We start from the raw sequence: 21,780 nt of genomic DNA on the forward strand, positions 1-21,780 counted from the left end.
TTTTGGTAGAGTTATTTTATTTCCATTATTCGACAGTATTGTGTTTGGTTTTTGTCTGTTACATAGCACTCCTAAAACAGACTACTCTGCTGTATCTAACATAGCAACATGTTCCACATAGTTTCGTTCTTTGTGACAACACATATGTCATTCACTAATTATACAACGATCCTATATTATATATTATATAACAATTCTGTTATGTAACAATTCTATATCATAGAACATAATCCAAAATATTCTGTTTCGTTGCTCCCCCCCCCCCATCTGCAATTATCGGTTTGAAAATTCTAATTTAAAAAAAAAAGAATGAAACAAAAACGGGCGACTTCTGTAATTCTCATCGTTAGTGAAGGTGAAAATGAAACAAATGCATAAAAGTTTTTAAATATTGTAATTAAAATCCGAGATCGAATCGAACTAAAAAAAATAATTCGTTTCAAAAGAACGAATTTCTGTATGTGTTTCAGTTTCTCTTTCATTAACTCCAAAATTCTCATTTCAATAAAGTTCGCTTAAAACTAATAGAAATTATTTCGAATCAACATTATTGTTCTAATTAAATTCTTTGTTTTATAATCTATAGATCAACGGGTTAGACAACCGAATTGTAAGTATACAAACCAATAATTTTATGTTTAACTGTGAATAATTATATGTAATAGGTCTGAACAAGTAACAATTTATTCTGTTTTCCGGCACACAAGTCGATGTAAGCGGGCAATTATAAACAATCAAACATTGTCACTATCTTTTCTAATCCTGTTGCTTTTTACGTGGGATTTTTGGTCCAACAAAGCAATCTTAGTGAAGTAGTCGACTTATTTTTGTTGGTTGTAAATTTTGGTCTGAAAAATTCGACTTGTATACCGGAATATATGGTAATTCTTCAATGAAGAATAATCTTTCTATATACCTTATGGCTGTCGCATTGTTATTGAGTATAGCCACCGTTTTACTCCCCACATTGCCTTATTCCAAAGAAGTAATGCTTCCTTCCCACGGGTTTTCATGATGGCAAAGTCATACACCTGTATAGCAGGCTAAACTCATTCCTAGTTAGCCTACGGCTCTTCTTTTGAAGATGTAGCCGCACGTGCAACTTGACTATTACGACTGCCTCTGTTTAAACTACACCTTAGAGTGCCCTCAGAAACGAAGAAACTACAGAAGTGGCCATATTTTTTTGTAACAGACGTTCATTATACCCCGACTGCTGCAACGAAATAACTGCAGTGTGTTTGTGGCTCTAGGAAGTTCGAGCCTTGATTTTATTTTGGAGGAATAAGGGGTGGGTTGGGGGTGGGGCAAACAATTCCGACGCATAAAATTTGATAATGACAAAAGGCTTGTAAATCATAAATGCCTATCAACAATATAAAACAAATGCAGGATGATCAAAGTCTAAAAACACTATAAATTTCAAGTTGGATTAGCTTTCTCTCATGCACGTTTACCACCCCCACACACATGTATATGTACATGTATGTATAGGAGGTGGCAATAAAAAGTTTTCCGACTAGTTCTGGAGCGCCAACAGATGACAGCACACGGTTGCGTGTAAAATGAGAGCTAGCAGTGATCTTCATGTCACCGTAATAATCCAGAACGAATCGGAGCAAGTCCTCAGCTAGGAGGGGGAGGAGGAAGAGTAGGAGGATGAAAGCCAGGAGGAAGGAGATGAGGAGGAACTCCATAGTAGTTGATCCACAACCCATGCCAATACACTTACGGGTCTTTATATTCGTGATTGTATCGATAACCGGCGATCTTTTTACTGATTGTCAATTATTGGCGTAGGAGTGGCTGTGTGGTAAGTAGCTTGCTTATGAACCACATGGCTCCGGGTTCAGTCCCACTGCGTAGCACCTTGGGCAAGTATCTTCTGCTATAGCCTCGGACCGACTAAAGCCTTGTGAGTGGATTTGGTAGACGGAAACTGAAAGAAGTCCGTCGTATATATGCATATATATATGTGTGTGTGTGTGTGTGCGTCTGTGTTTGTTCCCTCCAATATCGCTTGACAACCGATGCTGGTGTGTTTACGTCCCCGTAACTTAGCGGTTCAGCAAAAGAAACCGATAGAATAAGTACTAGGCTTACAAAGTATAAGTCCTGGGGTCGATTTGCTCGACTAAAGGCGGTGCTCCAGAATGGCCAGTCAAATGACTGAAACAAGTAAAACAGTACAATGTTCTATATTTTCAAATCAAATTCAAGAAATCCATTGTGTATATTATTTTGGTAGAGTTATTTTATTTCCATTATTCGACAGTATTGTGTTTGGTTTTTGTCTGTTACATAGCACTCCTAAAACAGACTACTCTGCTGTATCTAACATAGCAACATGTTCCACATAGTTTCGTTCTTTGTGACAACACATATGTCATTCACTAATTATACAACGATCCTATATTATATATTATATAACAATTCTGTTATGTAACAATGCTATATCATAGAACATAATCCAAAATATTCTGTTTCGTTGTTCCCCCCCCACCCCATCTGCAATTATCGGTTTGAAATTTCTAATTTAAAAAAAAAGAATGAAACAAAAACGGGCGACTTCAGTAATTCTCATCGTTAGTGTAGGTGAAAATGAAACAAATGCATAAAAGTTTTTAAATATTGTAATTAAAATCCGAGATCGAATCGACCTAAAAAAAAATAATTCGTTTCAAAAGAACGAATTTCTGTATGTGTTTCAGTTTCTCTTTCATTAACTCCAAAATTCTCATATCAATAAAGTTCGCTTAAAACTAATAGAAATTATTTCGAATCAACATTATTGTTCTAATTAAATTCTTTGTTTTATAATCTATAGATCAACGGTTTAGACAACTGGATTGTAAGTATACAAACCAATAATTTTATGTTTAACCGTGAATAATTATATGTAATAGGTCTGAACAAGTAACAATTTATTCTGTTTTCCGGCACACAAGTCGATGTAAGCGGGCAATTATAAACAATCAAACATTGTCACTATCTTTTCTAATTCTGTTGCTTTTTACGTGGGATTTTTGGTCCAACAAAGCAATCTTAGTGAAGTAGTCGACTTATTTTTGTTGGTTGTAAATTTTGGTCTGAAAAATTCGACTTGTATACCGGAATATATGGTAATTCTTCAATGAAGAATAATCTTTCCATATACCTTATGGCTGTCGCATTGTTATTGAGTAAAGCCACCCTTTTGCTCCCCATCTTGCCTTATTTCAAAGAAGTTATGCCTTCTTCCCACGGGTTTTCATGATGGCAAAGTCATACACCTGTATGGCAGGCTAAACTCATTCCTAGTTAGCCTACGGCTCTTCTTTTGAAGATGTAGCCGCACGTGCAACTTGACTATTACGACTGACTCTGCTTAAACTACACCTTAGAGTGCCCTCAGAAACGAAGAAACTACAAAAAAATGCAGGCTGATCAAAGTCTAAAAACACTATAGATTTCAAGTTGGATTATCTTTCCCTCATGCACATTTACACGCACACATACACACACATATATATACATGTATGTATGCGAGTTGGTAACAAAAAGTTTTCCGACTAGTTCTGTAGCGTCAACAGATGACAGCACACGGTTGCGTGTAAAATGAGAGCTAATATTGATCTTCATGTCGCTGTGATAATCCAGAACGAATCGGAGAAAGTCCTCGACTCGCTTAAGGAAAACGACTTCCAGTCCGGATTCCAAAAGTGATAGGAATGCTAGGGCTGGTGTATTGCAGCACAAGGTTACTTATTTCGAAGTAGATGATGTTAAAACTCAGGTAAATAAGTTATTTTTTTATTTATGCATTACTAGTCCTCCAACTCTTTGATATCACCTCGTATATTCACATTCCATTCTTCATTTCTTTCTTTCTTTCTTTCTTTCTTTCCTTCCTTCCTTCCTTCCTTTCGTTCGTTCGTTCGTTCGTTTGTTTGTTTGTTTGTTTGTTTCTTTCTTTCTTCCAAATGAACTCGTTCAACCAGCTAATTCGACTTATGAAAACTATCATTATCATGAATTTCAAATGTAAATCTCTTGGCCCACATTTCAAAAATAAATAAGTAAAAATATAAACAAACAAATAAATAAATAAATAAATACACAAATAAATAAATAAATAAATAACGTAAAATTTCTCCGTGCGCAAAAGTATCAGTAATTGTTTTTCTAACTAAATTTGCCTTGTTTTATCATATCTAGATGAAAAACGCGTCCAAGTACCCTGGTGGAAAAAATGTATGTCTACAAAGCAAGAATCAATTAATAGATGCACAGAATTATAGGCGACAAGTGTGTTTGCGTGTGTGTTTGCGTGTGTGTTTGCATGTATGTGTTTGCCTGTTTGTTTGCATGTGTGTGTGTGTATTTGCGTGTGTGTGTGTTTGCGTGTGTGTTTGTGTGTATGTGTGTTTGCATGTGTGTTTGTGTCTGTGTGTGTGTATGTGTGTGTGTGTATGTGTGTTTGTGTGTGTTTGTATGTGTATGTTTGTGCGCGCATGCGTGTGTGAGTGCGTGTTGAAGTATGATCGTAAAAGTCGTTCTCTTTGTGTAATAGCGAATTTATCGCATCTATCCATGCATAAACTTGGAGATACACATATACATACATACATAATACATAATACATACATACATGCATACACATACATATATTCATATAAAGACACACACGTATACACACATGCATACATACATATATATATATATACATACATGTATATCTACATACGTACGTGCGTACATACGTACGTACATACATGCATACATACATACACACATACATACATACATACATACATACATACATACATACATACATGATGACTGAAACTCAATTTTGCGGAATGTCATCGCTTGATTGCTCTCTTATAGCAGCATCTATGTGACTTTTCAGTCCTGCAAGGGTCAACACTTTTATGTAAAAATGTAGTAATGATGGGCACCTCTATCAGCAGGTGTTCAGAGACTTATCACTCACACTGTTACATGCCTTCATTCTATTACGGTTTTTTTTCATTGTTTATTTTGACTTGTTCGGCTATGGCTACCCATAATATACAATACGTAATAGAGATGTTAAAAAAAATTAAGCGGTGACTGTATCCGAATATTTTTAAGTGTGGGAAGACCTTGTACAGAGCCAGGCACCTTGGGCAAGCGTCTTCTACTATAGTCTCGGACCAACCAAAGCCTTATGAGCGGATTTGGTAGACGGAAACTGAAGAGAAGCCTGTCGTGTATATATATATATATATATATATATATATATATATATATATATATAATTACTATTATTATCATCATCATTATTATTATTATTGTTATTATCATAATAATAATAATAATAATAATAATAATTATTATTATTATTATTATTATTATTATTATTATTATTATTATTATTATTATTATCATTATTATTGTTTTCCATCATTATTTCCATCATTTGTAAATTGAAATGGGGAAATGAGAATTGTTTCTTAAAATTGAAATCGTGAGTGAATGAGAAATTAAAATGAAATCTGAATCGAAAAATATTGTAATTGAAATTCGGTATGGAAGCTAACAAAGAGTTCTTTTAGATTTTAAATATTGTTTTTCGATTTGAGTTCGGAGTTTCTTACAAATAGAAGTTTTCCAGTCACCAAATATAACTCATATCATAAAAATTATCAATTGTGTGAAGTTCAGATTTTACTCCCCGACCTTGAAAGAAAGAACAAAACCAAAAAGAGAAAAGAAAATACACAAAACAACAAAAACAAAACAAACAAAAACAAATTCTCATTCGGAGTTAATGTTCTCAATGCATTTCATCTTATTTTATAATATACAGATAAAGATCATGACTACGGTAGCAGGCGTTGGCATCGTAAGTATACAAATTTAGAATAATCTTTTTACCGAAAAATTGATATGCGATAACTCTATATATTGATTTGTAACATTGGTACAGAGCTACATATCATTGACAAGAGGGTATGGTATATTGAATCGATCTCAGCACTTGACTGGTACTTTGTTTTATCCACTCTTAAAGGATGAAAGCTAAATCTGACATCTTCGGGATTTGATCTCAGAAATTATAAGGCTGCAACTTACTACTGCAAAGTATTTTGTCCGACGCTCTAACGATCTTTCTAATCTATCATTTACTATCCTAATACTTCAATGGATGATAAACTTCATACATACATATATACAGGTATACTTGCATACATAAAAACATACATACATACATGCATACATGCAGACTTCAGCTTTTTGTCTGAACGTATATAGTTTTCACAAAGTCATCTTACCTTCATATGAAATAGCTTAGCTGTAAAATTCTGGTAAAGTTTTATGCGAATATTTTCCCTTATTTAAGGATTAGATATATATATTTCAGTATATATGTGTATACTATCACTTCGGCACTTGACGTGTGGCACACCGCGCATCTGTAAAGGCAAAATCAGTTTAATGGAGTACGTGAGCTTATGTGCAGCACAAGCATTTGATCATTATAAACAAATCCTCTGTATAAGGTGTTGAGCAAGAAATTACAGAACCGTCTTCCTTGGATCGAGAGATTATCATTAAATTAAGTATGTGTAAATGAGTTAAATAGCTTTTCGGTAAAGCTTCGTTCGTATTGCATGTTTATGAAGTATGTACGATAACACACACTTAAAAGCAAGGCAAAAATAGAAGAAATCTCAAGCTATGAATAGTTATGAAATTTAATTACTGCTAAATTCTGTCGAAACTTTCAAAATCTATCAGCATATTTTAAATTTACAAATCCTCATGCTTAATGCTAAATAACGAACTAGATCAAAGACAAGAATTTACAAGCTTTGGTGAAAGAGTAAAGTATAAGTCGGCGTACTGAAAATATATAATGCTGAAGAAGCTGTCCTTCAGATATAATTAATCAGATTAATATATGGCTTCAACGAAACAGGATATTAGTTCAAGAATCTCAGAATTTATCGTTGGTATTTCATAACATTGAATGGAAAGTGTAAAGATTTCTGAAGATGTACCAACAACTTTCAATCTTATCAATAAATAAATAAATGAATAAATAAATAAAGCTAAAATTGTTCACTCGACTGTCTTCCAGTACGTTTTCTTTATGATTTTGATTAGCTGTCCCGAAGTGTTTTCTTTATATAATTGTACCTACTGTATTATCATTACATTGTATCATCTCAGTTAACTGAGGGAAGAAACAGGGAATATGGTAGAGTATATATATTTCGCAGATATATTAACAAAATAATACAAGAAAAAAGACAGGAAATAAACACAAGAAAGTAGTGGCCGGTCTCAAAATACCATTAATTATCTCGTTTACTATCCTGTGATTCTGCACATATATCACTTAACATATTACTGAATGCACTATGGAGCTCCCGTAAGCTCGTATAATCAAGTCAAATCTGTCTTTTCTGTAATTCTAAATGTACTATTTTACATCTACAAGATAATTTAACATTATGAGGACCGAGTATTCTATTAATAATCTTGATAGCACGCCTCCACATCTACATTATTTCGTTGGTTGTGATAAAAAAATAGTTCTGTATTGATTATTTGACATCATCAAAAATATTCTAAACGGAATATTTTCTGGTTATTTATTTATTCTAAATATTAAAAAAAATTCTTATTTATTTATTTATTTATTTATTATTTATTTATTTATTTTTCTTCATTTATGGTCCGTTTGCATATTTAAATTTTGTGTTTTGACTTAAATCAAATTCACAAGAAAATGTGAAATCGAATTCAATTGAAAAAGTTATAAAGATTGTTGCTGAAATTAGGAATGGAACGGAAAAATCAATAATTTCAGTTGTTTAAATATCTGTTCTCGATTAATGCTTATATTTTAAATTCTATATATTCATGTCTTCAATTAACTCTTACCAGACAAAATTTGGTTTATAAAAATATTAGCTTGATGAAACTTGTATTTTAAACTGAAAATAATATCCTTCTAAAGATATTTCCGCTTTGTTTTCTAATATATAGGTAGACATCATGATGTTGATTGGCATGGGAATCGTAAGTAAAACAAACCTAGAATTATATTTTAATCGAGAAAAGTCAATGTGTAACTTTCTATATCAGTTAGTTGGCACTCCGTCGCTTACGACGTCGAGGGTTCCAGTTGATCCGATCAACGGAACAGCCTACTCGTGAAATTAACGTGGAAGTGGCTGAGCACTCCACAGACACGTGTACCCTTAACGTAGTTCTCGGGGATATTCAGCGTGACACAGTGTGACAAGGCTGACCCTTTGAATTACGGGCACAACAGAAACAGGAAGTAAGAGTGACAGAAAGTTGTGGTGAAAGAGTACAGCAGGGTTCGCCACCATCCCCTGCCGGAGCCTCGTGGAGCTTTAGGTGTTTTCGCTCAATAAACACTCACAACGCCCGGTCTGGGAATCGAAACCGCGATCCTATGACCGCGAGTCCGCTGCCCTAACCACTGGGCCATTGCGCCTCCACACTTTCTATATTAACTTCTGACATTTGTACAGGACTAGATATTTTCGATGAGAGAATAAAGTACATTGAATCGAACTCAGTACTAGGCTAGCACTTTAACTTATTCCCTCCGGAAGAAAGAAAGCTAACATTGACATAGAAGAATTTCAACTTAGGACAAAGTAGGTATAGCTACTTATATTCTATAAAGGATTTTATATGACGTTCTAATGATTCAGCAATAACGCCTTCTTAATAGCTATTTGTATTAAGGTACAATAAGATCCCTCAATGGGTGATAAACTTAATATATACAGATATTGTTAAGTGTAAATGTTATTTTTAAGTTTGAACGCATATAATTGCTTCCATGCTATAACATGAAATAGCAGAGCTGAAAAAAAGAAACGGTTATGACTCTATCTAAATATTGTTGCGTAAGTATCTTAATATTACACACACTTTAACATAAATGTATAAATAAGTTCATTAATCCTTTAGCAATAAATCTTTTATGTTATTTAAGTATGTCCGGTACCTTTAATAACCCGAAACACACAAAAAAAAAAACAAGTTGAGAATAATTATAAAATTAAATTTGATTAAAATTTGTTGATACTTCTAAAGCCATCATCTTACATCTTAAATTGTATATACGTTGACTATCAATAGTTAAATTCATTATAACCAACCGCTGATATAATTAAAGTACCCCTTATATTTGGCGTAATCCAATATATTCTGAACTGTTAACTTTTTTCTGTTTATTTATTTTGAGCAATCATTTGTTCATAATTTTTTACGTCCGTTTGAAATTCGAAATTCAGAATATGAATGTATCGTTTTAAAAGGAAGTCACTAGAGAATATGAAATCGAATTCAGTCGAAAACTTTAAAAAATAAAATTGAAATTCAAAATGGAATTAATAGAATAAATAATTTCAGTTGATTAAATATTGACTTTTGTTTTCTGTTCGCATTTTAAGTTCTGTATATTCATTTCTTACAAATGAACTAAAAATTCGGTATGTGAAAATATTTACTAAATGTATTTCATATTTTTAGTCCTATAATCCAGAATAAACTAAAAATAATGTCCTGATAGGGAATCCTTTTCTTCTAAATATATTTTGCTTTGTTTTATAATATACAGATAGACATCATGGCAGACACTGGCAAGGACATCGTAAGTACATCTAGAATAACATTTTTACTACAGGATCTAATATGTGATATTTCTATGTATTGATATCTGACACTTTTAAAAAACTAATTTTTGTATAAGGGAGGGTATAGTATATTGAATCAACGTCCGTACTTGGCTGGAACTATATTTTATCTGTTCGGGAAAGTTGAGAACCAGAAATGACGTCAGCGCAATTTGATCGCAAAGCAGAAAAGCTGATATATAATTACTGGACAATATTTTGTCCAACATTCTAACGACCTTTTTTATTCTTCGCCTCTATAGAATTATTTATTAAGCTGCAACAAAATATTTCAATAGGTGATAAATTTTACACACATACACGCACGTACACACACACACACACACACACACACACACACACACACACACACACAGTGAATGCAGATTTCAGCACAAGTGAACGCATATAATTATCGCTTTTATAAAAGCAGCATATGAAACTTTTGAGCTACAAAATACGGTTATGATTATAGTTTTGCGTATATAAATATTATATATTACTTTAGCATAGATGTATAAATAAACCAAATAAATTTCGATAAGGAACTATTCGTTCTGCATGTTTATGAAGTGTGTACGATGCAATACAGCCAATAAACTACAAATATGCAGTGTACTCTCTCTGCAGTTTCTATTAATGCGATAACTGCCTTCGTTGCTATGGATCACCTAGTTGCGTACCACATTCTACTAGATGAACTTCTATCAATATTTTCTTCTGCTGGCAACCTTCTGCAGTTCTCTTCCTAAGCATATTTTCCGGCACTTGTAGATGCACACATGTTCAAGCTGAACATCACCTGCATTGATCTCACCATTCTTGCAGAGTCCCACCCCCAGACACATAGATAAAATATTATGAACTCAAAAACTGCGGGATGATTGAAGTCATTTCACTTGCGTTTTTGACAGTTTTTGGGGATAAGTTAAGCACCCTACGCTACTTTTTCTTTCCCATTTAATACAACGCTTTTGTGCTCGTATAAGAAGAAATTAATTCTATTACTAACATTTGCATGACAGAGTGGCATAGCTGCAGAAAGCTGATTACATATTCAACATTTCTTCCTTATGCCATTAACTTTGTCTTCAAATTCCACTGATTTCTTGTTTGCCTTTCATCTTCTGGGTTTGATAACATTAGAACCGATCTAGCACTAGATCGATTAAATCAAACGTAAAATTGCCCCTAAATCTCTCACCTTTTTCCAAAATTTATTTCTAACATATGCACAAAGCCTCACATTTTTGGGGGAAATGTATTGCGTATCAATTAGCTACAATACTTGGTTTGTTTTTATTTCATAGAATCTGTATGAAGGAAAAGCAAAGCCATCTTTGGTGGGTTTCGAAATACTAAAAGTTATTTTGTCCACTGCTCTTTGATTCTCGTTATTCGCAACACATGTCAATCTACTAACGAGACTCTTAAAATGCATAGACCACTTAGTAGGTTACCATGCTCTCGATAATACAATTGAGCGTTAGTGGGTCCATACAATTAAATTAGATCTTTCTACTGCTTTTACTGCCCTATTTTACATTGACATTTGTCGGTGACTTTACTGTGTGAGAATAGAGAATCCTGTTAATATTCATTCCAAGATGTCCTACATAATTTCGGCGGCTGAGACGTTGAATGTCATGCACTATTTCGTAATCATAGTTTTTCTACCTCGATTACTTGATGAAATTCAAATGATCTCAAACAAAGTATTGTATTTCCAACAGTTTTAAAAGAAATTTTTGTATTTTATTTTCGCCTGTTTGAAATTTGTTTCAAAATCATGAATGAATGGCAAATAGAATACATTTGAAAAATTAAAAGATTAATTGAATTTTGGAATGGAATCGAAAAAATAATTTTAATTGTTTAAGTACTGACTTCCAGATTTCGTACCTTAAGTTCAATATTTAAAATTCTTTCAAACCGACTCTTCTCACAAAATTTCATCTGCAAAAATATCAGTTGACCAAATCTCATAATTTAGTTCTATCTCCCAGAATAAAATGAAAATAATATACCGAAAATAATTATTTTCTTCTTAATATATTTCACTTTGTTTTATAATATACAGATGGACACTATAGGAAACCTTGGAATAAATATCGTAAGTATACCAATCTAGAATTACATTTTATCTGCGAAGAGTTAGTTAATGTGTGGTTACATTAAATTAATCTCTAAAATTGGTATAAATTCAATCTTTTTTTGACGGGAGAGAAAAGTTTATTGAATCGACTTCAGTACTTGAATGGCACAGTTGTCTTATCCATTCCGGAAGAACGAAGTTCAGCATTGACATCGGTGAAATTTGATCTCAAGGAGTAACTATCTACTGTAATCATATTAGGTTATTTAACATAATCCAAAATATTTTAAATAGAATATTTCCTGTTCAGTTTTTAGTACTTAAAAAAAAAAACATTTTGTACGTTTGAAATTTGAAAAGCGGAATATGAGTGTGTTATCTTAGACTCAAAATCACGTGTAAATTTTAACTCGAATTAAATCGAAAAATTGAAACAAATTGTGATTGAAATTCAGAACGGAATCGAGGAAAAAAATTCAGCTATTTACATATAAGACCTTCAGCTTGTGTTCGTATTTTGAATGTAGTAATTTAATTTCTTTCAAATTGACACTTATCACCGAAATTTGAATCTATGAATATTTCCGCTTCACGAATTTCATATTTTAATCCTACCCTCGAGAATAAACTGAAAATAATGATCTAATTGGAAATTATTGTTCTTGTTTTATACCATATAGGAAGAGTTTACTTGAGAAGATATTCGCGTAGACAATGTAAGTATGAAAATCTATAATCTTATTTTAACTGGGAAATTTTAATACTTGACTGGTACTTTATTTTATCTACCCTGGTACGATCTAAGGAAAAGTCAGCCGTAGCCAAATGTGAACATTCGGCAACGTAGATGGATGTAACTTAGTGCCGGAAGTAGTTTTTACCCATCTCTCTGCGACAATCCCTTTTCTAAATATTAGAAATTGATTTCATACTTATTATAGTTAATGATATAATTGACGTATGTCTGGTTCACTTCGCACAACTTTCTAGTTTAAGAAATCTACTGGCTGTCTTTATAGACAATCATACCTGGAACAGGCCAGTGGACAAATACAGCTTATCTAGAATTTGCTTTCCTGATGTAACACAATTATATACCATAAATATCAAAATCATGTGATTATATTATAATCTGTTCGACCGAAAAAATAAAACAGCGCATTTCATTTCTCCGACACTGTAAACTAGAGATAAACTTTTGAATGTTTAATACACCTATTTACAATTATTCAAAAATATATAATTGAATATATTAATTGTTGTAATCTACTTATTCATACATAAATAATTTCTAGAACAAATACTAAATTACTTAGTTTATCGAAGTAAAATAATTTTGTAAGTAAAAGTTTAAACATTTATAAATAAATTAGCTATTTAAAAAAAACCAAAACAGAAACACGTACTTGGAAATAAATGTTTTTGATCACAATATGTCATTAAGTAAAATTATTCATATACTATTATTATCATTATTATTATCATTAATTAATAAATAAAATGAATGTATTTATAAAGTATAATTTAGTATAATGAAGATAGCTTATTTGTAATCTATAATTAATAATTAACTACGAATATAATGATGTATTTTACAGTAAATACAAATATTTTTGCTGGAACTAATACGAAATACGAATTAATCCACTAAAAAGTCTTTTTCCAAATGCCCACCTTACAAAATTTAAAATAACAAACCTTAAGTCTCAATAAAAAAACTTTAAAAGGAATCAGTATAAAAATATGAAATTAAAAGATAAAATATCAAAAAACTTAGTGCGGATCAGACATAGTAACAATTAAGGAAACAAATGTTTTAGTCTAATAATTTAATGTCTTAAAATGACCTTGAGCAAGTGAACTAGTGGTTAGAACAACAAGATAGTGAAATAAAGTCCCAGAAAGACCACTGATTAAAATGTGGTGTGAGCAGAACATCCATAGTAAGGGAAATAAACTGAAAAAAAAAAAAAAAAAAACGCTTATACATTGATACTGATCATTACAGTGACATAAAATGTTATTTTGTTTCTATCTTTGCAGTCAGAAGACGTTACACCCGCCATGGTTAAAATTGTGAGTATACTAAGTGAAATTACTAACCTTATTCAAGTGGTCCTAGAAATATTATTATGTTTTATTCCGAGATAGCTACAATGTAGTTCAGGCAACTTAAGATTGAATCTAAGAGGTGTTGGAAAGTTTGCGAAGTCAGCAAATCGTGTCAAATCGTCAGAACAATGAGGTAATCACCTAGGTATATTCCACTCAACAGCTAACTTCAATCAGATGGGAAAAGATCTCACAAAACGGTTATGATCCACCCTGTAAGTAGCAGCAGTGGTTTCACAGTGGAATCGAGCCGCGATTCGTTAGTCTGAAGTGTTGAACTGAATTGTAGTTGCAGGAAAACATTACCGGCAATAGACTGGCATCTTAACCATGGGACTATTTGTTTCTCATCTCATCCAGTTATCGCAGACTTTTCTTTTATCTTTTACTTGTTTCGATCACTGAGGCTAGTCGAAAAAATCGATTCCATTTCTTTTTTTTTTTGTTTGTTTGTAAATCTGGTACTTATTCTGTCGGCTCTTTCGGCCTCTTATTGCCGGACCGCAATGTTACGGGGATGCAAACAAACCAACACCGCTTGTAAATTGGTGCTGGGGGACAAACACGAACACAGATATATAGATATAAAAAAATATATTCATACATACATACATACATAGATATATACGACAGGCTTCTTTCAGTTCCCGTCTACGAAATCCACTCAAAAAGTTTTGGTTGGCCTGGGGCCATAATAGAAGATACTTACCCAAGGTACCTCACAGTGGGACTGAGCTTGGAACCATGTAGTTGTGAAGCAAACGTCTTACCACAGCCTGCACTATATCGTATAGTTGTAATGTTTTCTACATGAATTTTAGCAAATAAATACGAAAATTTAACACATTAGAAAAGAAGTGAATGACCTTTCAGCATTAAACATAGTCTTTTACCACAAAAAGAAAATTAATGTTAATATACTTACTACATAAGGCGGCGAGCAGGCAGGATCATTAGCACGCCGGACAAAATGCTTAGCGGGATTTCATCCGTCTTGTTCTGAGTTCGACTTTACCTTTCATCGTTTCGGGGTCGATAAAATTAGTTCTAGGTGAACACTGGGGTCGATTTAATCGACTTACCTGCTCCCTCGAAATTGCTAGCCTTGTGCCAAAATTTGAACTCAATATATTTAATACATGGTGCATTAAAAAGCTAATAAGAAATATGCTTTAAGAATAAATGATGCTAGTTCATGATAAATGTCAATTTCATTTTTTCTCCTGGCAAATACAAGAGACAACCCTGAACATGCACGCACGCGCACACTCACGCACACACACACGCACTCACACACACACACTCTCTCTCTCTCTCTCTCTCACTCACACACACACACACACACACACACACACGTGTGTGTGTGTATATATACTACGGATTTCTACACAGTTTCTGTTTACCTAATTCACTCACAAGACATTAGTCGACTCGAAACTACATGCTCAATGTGCCACCTCGTGGGAATGAACCTGAAACCACATAGTTGCAAAGCGAGCTTCATTTATAAATTAAATAGATTAGCGGTGTCGTTATAGATAAGTTACTCTTAACACACTTAATGTACCATGCATTAAAATTAGCATGAACTTACCTGTCGTTTTACATACGAATGGAGTGTTTGAGTTTCTTAATATATTAATTTTGTGAAGAAGACGCGTAGCCTGGTGGGTCGGATGTTCACAGTTGATATCATTAGGTTGATACAAATGGAAGACTATGAAGAGTAAAAGTTATGACGTTTCGGACAGGGACCCTTTTAGGATATTAGAAGAAAGTCCAGGAGAAACAGAGAAAAGATGGAAGAGATGAAAGGAGATAAAAAGAAAATAAAACCAGGAGAAAACGCGCGGAGGTTAGGTTCACATGTTCGACCTCTAAAACCCCTACACCACCCGCACATACACGCACATATGGTGCATATGTCTTTGGTTTTGTTCAAAAAGCTAAAACATGCTTTTGTATGAAACCAATGTTGCCCCTTTTGTATATTCAAATGAATCTTGTCTGTCGATGTATTGATATGAATATTAGAACATCTTCCGAAAGACAGCAAGCTGGCAGAATCGTTACCGCACCGGGGGAAAAAATGCTCACCGGTATTTCGTCCGTTTTTACGTTCTGAGTTCAAATATCACCGAGGTCGACTTTGCCTTTTATCCTTTTGAAGTCGTTAAAATAAGTACCAGTTGAACACTGGGGTCAATGTAATCGACTTGCTATTTTCCCCAAAATTACTGGTCATGTTCCATAATTTGAAACAAGTGAAATTTTCTTGCTTCTAACTTCAGACAGAGACGGCTATCATTGAGAACAACATGATGTAAGTATTTAGAGTTCAGATTTAGTCCCAGTTTAGAATTTGATTCTGAAATCAGAACACTCCATTTCACCTCCCTATGTTTACAGTTTTACGTACTTCTTTGCTATTAATATGGTGTTTATTGATGATCTGATAAAATGTATATATCTAATAACTGATGAATAATATTTCAAAAATAATAAGAAAAAATACGGGAACCACATACTCCACAGTATCTTTGTTACAGGGAACTGGTTTGTTCAGATAATTATGGCAGTAGATTCTGTATATTTAACATTCACGCTGAAGCGATGTGATATATTTTATTTAAAATGAAGTGATACGATTTTCTCAGAAAATTTTTTACTTTGTTCAACTCTTCACTACCAAGTACAAAAGCGAAATTTTGTGTAAACTTAAGGCATTTGATAACCAACGCAAAGATTATGCATTCAAATCTGCTTCGTGCGTGGATTTTTATTGAAAATATCTCCGATTACTAAGCTATAAAGAATAACCCGAAAAAAACTTACCACTGACGAGCAGCAAAAAAAAAAAAAAGGCAGATGCATGAGACTAAGTTGACTAGGGAGGGATGTCTTTTCTTAATATGATTCTTGATTTAGCGGTTCTGTTATTGTTTCATTTACATTTTATAAACTGTTGCTAAATGATTTTTCAAAATGCTTTTCCCATTTGCATGCTACATAGAGAATATCGTGCCGAACAGTTTGGCGAGCAAGATACTGTTGTTGCTGTGTAGCACCATGTTAGATTAGAATGAACAATGCAATACATATAAGATGCGAAGGAAGTTGATCGAATGATTAGGTGCAATCCACATGATCTACTTACTATACGGCACGTTTTAAGAGTAGTAGTTGGCACTCCGTCGCTTACGACGTCGAGGGTTCCAATTGATCTGACCAATGGAACAACCTGCTCGTGAAATTAACGTGCAAGTGGCTGAGCACTCCACAGATACGTGTACCCTTAACGTATTTCTCGGGGATATTCAGCGTGACACAGTGTGACAAGGCTGACCCTTTGAATTACAGGCACAACAGAAACAGGAAGTAAGAGTGAGAGAAAGTTGTGGTGGAAGAGTACAGCAGGGTTCACCACCATCCCCTGCCGGAGCCTCGTGAAGCTTTAGGTGTTTTCGCTCAATAAACACTCACAACGCCCGGTCTGGGAATCGAAACCGTGATCCTATGACCGCGTGTCCGCTGCCCTAACCACTGGGCCATTGCGCCTCCACGTTTCAAGAGATACACTGGTTAATCGTATGGATGCAGAGTGACAGTATGAAGATGTTGCACTATCTCCGATATTCACTCTGTATCTGCATGCCTATTATTATTTAGCTCCGTATTAACTCCGATTGAAAGGATTATGATCAAAGCCACTCCAGCTATGATCATCCGTCTTAATTTCAGATACAGAATGTAGTTCTAGAAACGATATGAATCCTTCCTTTTTATAGACATTTGCGCGTTCTTTGAAGTAGATATGGCTGCTATTGCTAGCAGGTACAGTGATGACATAGAAGTTCGCTTGTTGCTTTGAGAGGCTTCTTTGCGCCTGTAGATTCTATTATTTTTGATGTGTATGTTCTTTTGTTGCCACGAGGGATTAGGCGAAGAGGGATATTTTGTTTAAAGGATGTTTTTGTGAGTCTACAGCACTATGTTATTTTTTTATCCAGCATCCCTGATGAAATTTTTTTCCTAAGTGCAGGTTACCCAAGACATTATTTAATGTCTTCGCTTATGAGACGGTTGGGTATCATTTTAAAGAAATCTACTTGCAATCTACAGCTGGTCGAGTAACAATGTGGATGAGCTCTCTGTTGTCCTTGGCAGCGTAGCCAGATGGTGGACGTTGTCCGCTCCGGGCAACGCTTTTGTGGGGACGGCACTTTTGGGATTACTGTATTAAGTCCGTGTAGGTCGCAAACCTTAGAGCTGCCGTGGCAAACACTCTACCTACGTCACATGTTGCTCCATGGTGTTTTAAATTTTTCTCGGTGTTTGTAATGATTGTATATATGCCGGAAACTGTTAAGATTGGAACTTGGAGTTTTAAAAGACAAATCCTTTCGATTTCAGTTGTTTTGTTTCTTTGTGTAGGTGGTTTGTGAGTGACCTATGAATATGCGAAGTGCATTATTTTTGTTCCTTTTCTAGTTTATTATGGTTTGTAGAAGAGGAATTGGGACCGAAGTATGTTAGATTTAATGCATAGTTTGCATACTAATGTTTCTTTACATATCTGTTACACTGTAGGTTTGTGGATTTGGTAGACGCAATATCTGTGAGAGAGAGAGAGAGAGAGAGAGAGAGAGAGAGTGTGTGTGTGTGCGTGTGCGTGTGCGTGTGCGTGTGTGCGTGTGCGTGTGCGTGTGTGCGTGTGCGCGCGCGCGCGCGCGCGTGTATGTGTGTGTTCATGAGAGGACGTGCATAATTCTTTTTCGAGCCTTGGTATTATCTTTATATGTTCTAATTTGAAGGAGTCCATATTAAAATAATATTTTAATGATTTTCTTTTCGTTTTTCTAAAGTTTTAGGGGACAGCAGTCGAAGAAAGTGCACAATCTCGGAATTTATAGCTAAGCAGTTCATTATGAATAATGGTGTTCATCCTTTAAGGATTATTTTTTGCTTAACCGTTCACTAATGGGTATCACTAAGAACATCTGTCAACAGTGGATGAGACACTATTTTCCGCTATTTTTCCAGACATTTTCTAAAAAACTACATTTACTCACTGACTATCTGAGTCCGAAATGTTCTTACAAATGTGACTTAATAAATAATTTTCATAACTGAAAATAAAAACAACTATGTCTCGTTTTCTTGTAATATGCTTTCATTTGGTGACCTAGTTCCGTGGCATCTAATTATCTAGCTTTAAATATGTACTCCTTTACTTCAATCAACTCCCACCACTGCTCTGGTCTATTGCACTATGATATAAATTGAGGACAGCAAGAGAACACAGTTCTGGTCTATTGCACAATGTTTCTTTTTGTTTCTTGGTGGTTAGCTCATTGTACCTAGATAGAGCTGTGTAGACTAAAACAGTGATAGTAAACACTGATCCAAGGAAAAGTGAAGCAGACGAATTTTATCTTAGGCAAAGTAAAATTTCGTTGAAGATATGAACTATCTATGGTGGATTTCGGGTTGCGTCAGTGATATTCAAATGTTTACTTACGCGTCAGAAAACTGCCCAATCGAGCAAGACCGAATGAAAGAAGCAAAAGAAACAGTAATAACACTGTATTTTTAGTCAAGCAATGTAACCTTAGGAAACTAGCGTTTCAGCGTTGACAATAACTAAAATTATGAAATAATTTTCATGCAGTCAGGAAATAAAATTCAATGTTTCTAGCAGAATATTTTGTATGAGAGAGGAGAAATTATTGGTTTGGAAGGATAAATGCACTAGAAATAGTAAGAAAGAGAGGGGAGATAAAAAGAAGATAACAAGTGTTACTGTAGACTAGCATGTGAGTTTATGTGGAAGTGTGTGTACGTGCGTGTATATGTGTGCGTGTGTGTGTGTGCATTGTGTATGTGTTGTGCACGGAGAATTGTGTGCGTTTGTGTGTGCGTGTGTGCGTGTGCTCGTGTGTGGGTGTGCACGTGCGTGTGTGTGTGTATGCGAGCGGGAGAGAGGGGTGTGTTGGTATAGCCAAAGGGTGTGGGTTTCATGTGTGCGTGCAGATGAGCATGTGTGCGTGCGTGCGTGTGTGTGTGTGCGCGCGGGGGGGTGTTGGGTGTGTACGTGTGTGCGTGTGTATGCACGAGCGAATGTGTGTGTGGTGTGTGTGTGGTTGCGCGTTTATCTGCGCGTGGGTGTGTGTGGTGTATGGTATGGTGTGTGTGTGGTGCGAGGGGTGTGTGCTCGTCGGTGTGTGTGTGTGAGTGTGGTGTGTGATAGGGTGTGAGGGGCGGGATGTCAAGAGTGTGTGTGTACATTGGTGTTGTTATTAGTGTATATGTGCTTGTGGGTGTACATATGGGTATGTGTGTGTGAATATGTAAATGTGCGTATAAGTGTGTATATGTGTGGGGCCCTATGTTGGTGTGTATGCATATGTGCATAAAACTGTGTGTGTGGAGGCCTCTGTGTGGGTGTGTGTGTTGCCGTGCATATTTATGTGTAGCAGTCTGTATGGAGGTGTGTGTGTGTGTATATGAGTATGAGTGCATGCGTATGAAAGTGTGTGTATGTGTGTGTGTGTATATGAAAAAAATTCAATTTAAAATAAAGTTTCAAAATAAAACATGAGAAATCAAAGAAATATATAAAATAAAAAAATCAAAATCAAAAATAAAATAATTGAAAAAGATTATATAAATAAATCAGTAACAGAAAAAAAAAGTAATCAAATAAAAAATAGAACAGATTAAAATGTTTTTTTTAATATGGTGTGTGGAGAAAGTCATTGAACGGAAGGGGTTGTGTTGAGTCCGAAAGGAGTCGAAGTACGTAAACTGAAAATATAGCACTGTTCCTGGGGGAGTCTAGCGTTGGTGGATCCAAGGTGTTGGGCAAGGCAAAGACTGAGGTCTGATGTGGAGTGGTCTAGCAGGTGTTCGGTGAACTGGTCGGTTAAAGTTTATTGGAAAGATTGCACCTGATGCAGTAAATAAGGCTTGAGGAAGTGGAGGATAAGGAGTTCCTAATGGAGAGGGTGTGGTGGTTAGATCCAGTGTGGGTGGTGGTGTTGGTGATGAAAGGACCCGTCCCCGTCCTTCCGACTGTTTTGGAATACCTGATTCGTGGATTTCTCTCTACCATTGGAATACGTCACCTTTTTATTCATTCCGAGTACATCATTTCTGCACCTTCGATTGTGAATCATACATTTTCACATAAATATATATATATATATATATATATATATATATATATACGACGGGCTTCTTTCAGTTTCCGTCTACCAAATCCACTCACAAGGATTTGGTCAGCCCGAGGCTATAGTAGAAGACACTCGCCCAAGGTGCCACGCAGTGGGACTGAAGCCAGAACCATGTGGTTGGGAAGCAAGCTACTTAGCACACATCCACTCCTGCGCCTATATATATATATATATATATATATATATACTGTTTACTCTTTTACTCTTTTACTTGTTTCAGTCATTTGACTGCGGCCATGCTGGAGCACCGCCTTTAGTCGAGCAAATCGACCCCAGGACTTATTCTTTGTAAGCCTAGTACTTATTCTATCGGTCTTTTTTTGCCGAACCGCTAAGTTACGGGGACGTAAACGCACCAACATCGGTTGTCAAGCGATGTTGGGGGGACAAACACAGACACACAAACACACACACACATATATATATACATATATACGACAAGCTTCTTTCAGTTTCCGTCTACCAAATCCACTCACAAGGCTTTGGTCGGCCGGAACCTATAGTAGAAGACACTTGCCCAAGATACCACGCAGTGGGACTGAACCCGAAGCCATGTGGTTGGTAAGCAAGCTACTTACCACACAGCCACTCCTACGCCTATATATATATATATATATATATATATATATATATATATATATATATA

At 34.9% G+C, this 21,780-nt stretch overlaps 1 protein-coding gene across 7 annotated transcripts in view; it reads left to right on the plus strand.

Annotated features, from left to right (window-relative positions):
- The window catches only part of LOC106881900 (uncharacterized), a 40,225-nt gene extending 21,181 nt beyond the window's left edge, over positions 1-19,044 (plus strand). For 4 of the 7 annotated variants that reach the window (XM_089356459.1, XM_089356455.1, XM_089356456.1 and 1 more), the window contains 9 exons: positions 587-610; positions 2,828-2,851; positions 5,834-5,869; positions 8,023-8,055; positions 9,638-9,670; positions 11,773-11,805; positions 12,468-12,503; positions 13,831-13,863; positions 18,765-19,044. In XM_089356459.1, the coding sequence (XP_089212585.1) occupies positions 587-610; positions 2,828-2,851; positions 5,834-5,869; positions 8,023-8,055; positions 9,638-9,670; positions 11,773-11,805; positions 12,468-12,503; positions 13,831-13,859 (248 nt within the window). In that variant the 3' untranslated portion in view covers positions 13,860-13,863; positions 18,765-19,044. The other 3 variants (XM_089356460.1, XM_089356458.1, XR_016242895.1) reach the window with 2 other exon arrangements.
- The last annotated feature ends 2,736 nt before the right edge of the window (positions 19,045-21,780 follow it).

The sequence above is a fragment of the Octopus bimaculoides genome, chromosome 8 (genome assembly GCF_046866305.1).
Source record: "Octopus bimaculoides isolate indiv1 chromosome 8, ASM4686630v1, whole genome shotgun sequence".
NCBI classification, from domain to species: domain Eukaryota; kingdom Metazoa; phylum Mollusca; class Cephalopoda; order Octopoda; family Octopodidae; genus Octopus; species Octopus bimaculoides.